The sequence below is a fragment of the Thamnophis elegans genome, chromosome Z (genome assembly GCF_009769535.1).
Source record: "Thamnophis elegans isolate rThaEle1 chromosome Z, rThaEle1.pri, whole genome shotgun sequence".
NCBI classification, from domain to species: Eukaryota; Metazoa; Chordata; class Lepidosauria; order Squamata; family Colubridae; genus Thamnophis; species Thamnophis elegans.
The window spans coordinates 91,101,626-91,105,803 of NC_045558.1; the positions used below are offsets into that span (position 1 = coordinate 91,101,626).

At 41.7% G+C, this 4,178-nt stretch overlaps 1 protein-coding gene across 1 annotated transcript; it reads right to left on the minus strand.

The window, feature by feature from the left end:
• Positions 1 to 1,201: 1,201 nt before the first annotated feature.
• HEXIM1 (HEXIM P-TEFb complex subunit 1) lies at positions 1,202 to 3,754 on the minus strand. The gene has a single exon (XM_032237236.1). It carries the CDS (start codon positions 2,748 to 2,750, stop codon positions 1,674 to 1,676), a length of 1,077 nt encoding a protein of 358 aa, XP_032093127.1. The 5' UTR covers positions 2,751 to 3,754; the 3' UTR covers positions 1,202 to 1,673.
• Positions 3,755 to 4,178: the final 424 nt, after the last annotated feature.

Sequence of the window (4,178 nt, forward strand, 5' to 3'; positions counted from 1 at the left end):
AACTTGCTTTTGCAAAGTTAATGGAATAGTGTTGGGAGCACAAAAGAATCCCACCTTCCATTCCGTAACATTCAACACCAAAAAAACAAAAACAAAAACCAAACCCTATCCAGTTTATAGCTTCAATAAAGAAGCTACCCAAGTAAGAATTTCTCTATGTTCATTTGAAAGCAATTCTCAATTTAAGTGGGAGTTGCATTAAAAGAAGCTACCATAACTGTGGCAGATCCTACGATTGCTTAGATTTTATTCCCATCAGCCAGAGATGACATTTCTAATAGAAAATGATTCTTTTAAGATTATGAACTAGGCTACCTGATGCATAGGATCATAGCAGTAGTTTTCATAATGTCTGCAAGTACACATGATCCTCTTTATGTTTGCATTATCATCATGGGAGGGGGGGGATTAGGCTTCCCATATAGATAAACTGTCCATATAGTTGAAGAAAGTGAGCTAGGCTACTAAACTAAGGGCAGAATATCTGGCAAAACTTGCTTTGTAAGATAGGTGACTATATCAATTTAGCCAACAAAATAAACACACACAAAAGTCATTGCATACTACTAACTGGGCTGGCCATTGGAAAACTTCTTTTTTGCTATTGATCTAAATTAGCACAACTAAGTCATCTCATCCTATCCAAACTAAGGCCTGAACTTGAGAAAGGCGATTTGCCATTTCCTTCTCAAACATTATCTAATAATTACTTATTAAAGCAGCAAAAGTGTTTGTGGATAAATAGCAATATCCCTATGCAACATTTTCAGTTATAGAAAACAGCAGTTGTGCAACAGGATTTGAATGCTCCACCTCTACTGCCTTGGGCAGGTCATACCTGCCCATCCTCTGACTCCAAAGTATAAAGATGGGAACAGAGACTTACCATGCAGGTTTGGTGTGGAGCCAAAAAGAGCAGCTAAATAAAGTAACTTGCTTTGGCAATTTACCCCCTGCCCGCCCCATAATTATAAAACATATAAAGAATGCTCTAGTAAATAAAGTAACTTTGGATGACTGTGATGTTTCTCTTTGGTCTTCTATTAGAAAAACCACACAAAGGCTTAAAACAATTCATTCTTTCCAATTCATATTTTTTTAAAGCAATATCTAAATGCTGCCTGGAAAAATTATTCACAATATTCTCTGCCAAAAGAAAATATTTTGAATTATTTTTCTAGAAATCACACCAGAATAATTATGCTGACATGACCTTCACTTTATTTAAACTCTCTTCATGAATCAGGATAGCGTTTTTTCCAGAATGTGACTATTTTACATGTCCCTTCCCGTGCCCCATCCCTCTTCACCAATGTCTCTCCTTTACAAGGATCACAAATTCTGTTTCTGTATGAGTCCGATGAACTTTTAGAAATTTTCCTAGGAATGCTGGATGTTCTGTGTTCTTTATTTTAAAAAACAAATCCCAAACCCCTTGATTACACATAATTAAAAAAAGAGCACGCACTATATTAGAACTATCTTCAAAACCAGTGTAAGATTGTGAATTTATTCTGATTAGATCACATAAAGTCCTGTTTGTGTGTGTGTGTGTGTGTGTGTGTGTGTGTGTGTGTGTGTACACACACACACACATGTACTCCCAAAATATGAATACAGCATCTTGGGATGGTTTCTGTCCAATTCCACATGTCCTCAGAAAATGTTCAGTTTTATTCTCCCAGTTTAGAGAAATTGTTCTCTTGTTCTCTGCCAGGTTCCTTTTCTTTCAAGAGTTTCTGGTTCTCAGCTCTCAACTTGTCCAGTTCCTCTACTAACTGACTTACCCTGGGGTCCTCTGTTGAGTCCCCTGAAAATTTCTTGTTCTCCATCTGTAGGCGGTTGTTCTCCTCCTCCATCTTGGAAAGACACTTCTCCAACTCCAAATATTCCTTGATCAATTCCTGTTTGCTCATATTCTGCAGACTCTCTACATGATATCTCTCATATGTCTCTGAAAAATCTTTCTGAAGGAATTCAGTACCATCCCCTCCCATCCCATCACTACCCCCATCCTCTTCTTCCACAAACTCTTCCTCACTGGTTTCATCTGACTTGGTGGCAGATCTTTTGGGATAAAGGCTTGTCTTCAAATCCGGTTCTTTTTGATCATGATCCTCCATCAAAAACTGTGTGGTGTTGTATGGTGCAACAGGCTGTCCTTTAGCAAACATTTCTGCCCGCATCCTGGAAGCTCGTTGACTCTGCTTCTCATCAAACTTCTTCTTCTCTTCCCAGCTGAGTTTGTAATAAGGCTTCCAATGTTTCTTCTTCTTTGAAGGGCGCCTCCTATGTTTCTTTTTGCCCAGCTGTTTTTCCTCTTCTCCACCAGACTGGGATCTGCAACTCTGGTCAAAAGACCCACAGTATTCCTGCTCCTGTAGGTCTGGTTGCTCTCCATCCCCTGCATCTTGGGTGTCTGCAGCTGCACCAAATGCCTGGTCCTCAATCTGATTGATCCCTGGGGCAACCAGACTTTGGCTTCCTCCAACCACAGGAACTGTGAGTTCTGCATCAGGGAAGGCAACATCAGCACTGACCATCCTGCCATCCTGCTGCTTAGCCATCTCTCTTGGCTGCCACCTATCGGCAATCTCTCTTCCTTGGAGAAGTTCCTGGTTAGTGGGTGGAGATCCAACAAAAGGCCCCCCTCCACCAGAGTCTCCCCCACCTGCACCCCTGCAAGGGGGGAAAGGTGTTTTGCCATTAGGTTGTTGCCTCAGATTGGCAGAGAAGGCAGCATCAGCCATAGCTGGTGCTTTTAACAATTTCCTCAGCCCGAAGGAGATTGTTGGCTAGTAAGTCCGAGGCGTTGACGACTCCCTCTTCTCTTGAAGGAGGGAGAATTTAATTAGCGGACAGTGCCTTGCTGGATAGTGCTGGGGCTGCCAGCTTCACAAGATTTCTGAGAAATCAAATACTTTTTTAAAACACTTCAGCTCAACTTGCAAGCCTTTACAGAACTCTTACTGCTTAATAGTTATCAGGAGTATTAATCTGGAAGCCTTTCTTCCTCTTTCTTAAAATTCTAGAGTGTTACAAACATTAAAACTTTTCAGGAATAAAAAAAGACCGGCAAGCTTGTCTTGGTCAGTCTTTAAATGTTCGTTACCTTCCGAGAAGTGTGGTAGCATCCGTTTTTTTTCCTCCAGTTTCTACTTCTCCTGTTTGTCACACTGTAGAAAAGATGCACATCTCAAATTATAAAAAAGATTAAAGGCCAAAAAGAGAGAGTTCCAGCTAAAGAACGAGCCACCGCAAGAGTGTCAGAATGTCCTTGAGACACCTGGTATGCAACAATAATTATATATATATGTATGTATAAAATGAAGATACGAGAGGCAAAAGGCCACTGAAGAGTTAAGCAGCAGGGTTCTCACTCCAGCGTAGGTGATAAAAATGTTAAATGTCCAAATCCACACAATCAAGGGTTAACAATTCAGGCACGAAAAAGTTGAAGGCAATTCCAATGCCAAGAGTCTCTGTGTGTAACAGATCTTCTTTTCTCAACAATCTGGACTTCAAAAATCACTTGAAAAATATTTCCGTCCCAAGCTTCAGCTACGAAAAACTCTCCAGTCCCGAACGAGTTAAAGATGGTTTCTTTCTCCTCGGAGAGGAAAGAGTTAACTCATTGAGGGAAGGTTGGCTCCTCCACGCACACCCAAAGTTCGAATCGCCCCCTCCCTTGCAGTTAACCCCACCCCTCCTTCCACCGCTTTCCTCCCTTACTCAAGCGCCGCCAGTTCTCAACTGCTACTCCTAGCGCGTTTCCTCGCCTTATATAAACGAACCAGCCCCTTCAACGCAGTGCGCAGCCGCATCTCATTTTCCTGGACCCAAGGTATCTCGGGATTTGTGGTTTCTCCTTCCGATCGATTGCCCAGTTCTCTTTTAACACAATGACTACCCTTCCCAGAATCGCGGCAAGGGACTGTTGTTTAGCCAATCAATATTCAAGGAGGGCTGGGACAACAAGGAAGCCCTCTCTGGTAGGCTGCCTAAATAACTAAAACATCAATGGCTATAATGGGAGTCCTTCAATACTAAATGAACCAATCAGAGGCGAATAGTTGGAGGCGGTGTAGGAGGTGGGAATTGGAATATACCAAATATTTACGAGAATCTTGAAATCTTAACGCTTATTAAATCGGCCTTTTTGAGTCCTCCTGGAACTC

Bases quoted from the DNA above. Each gene is read 5' to 3' on its own strand.
- HEXIM1 (XM_032237236.1), bottom strand. From the start codon at position 2,750: ATGGCTGATGCTGCCTTCTCTGCCAATCTGAGGCAACAACCTAATGGC.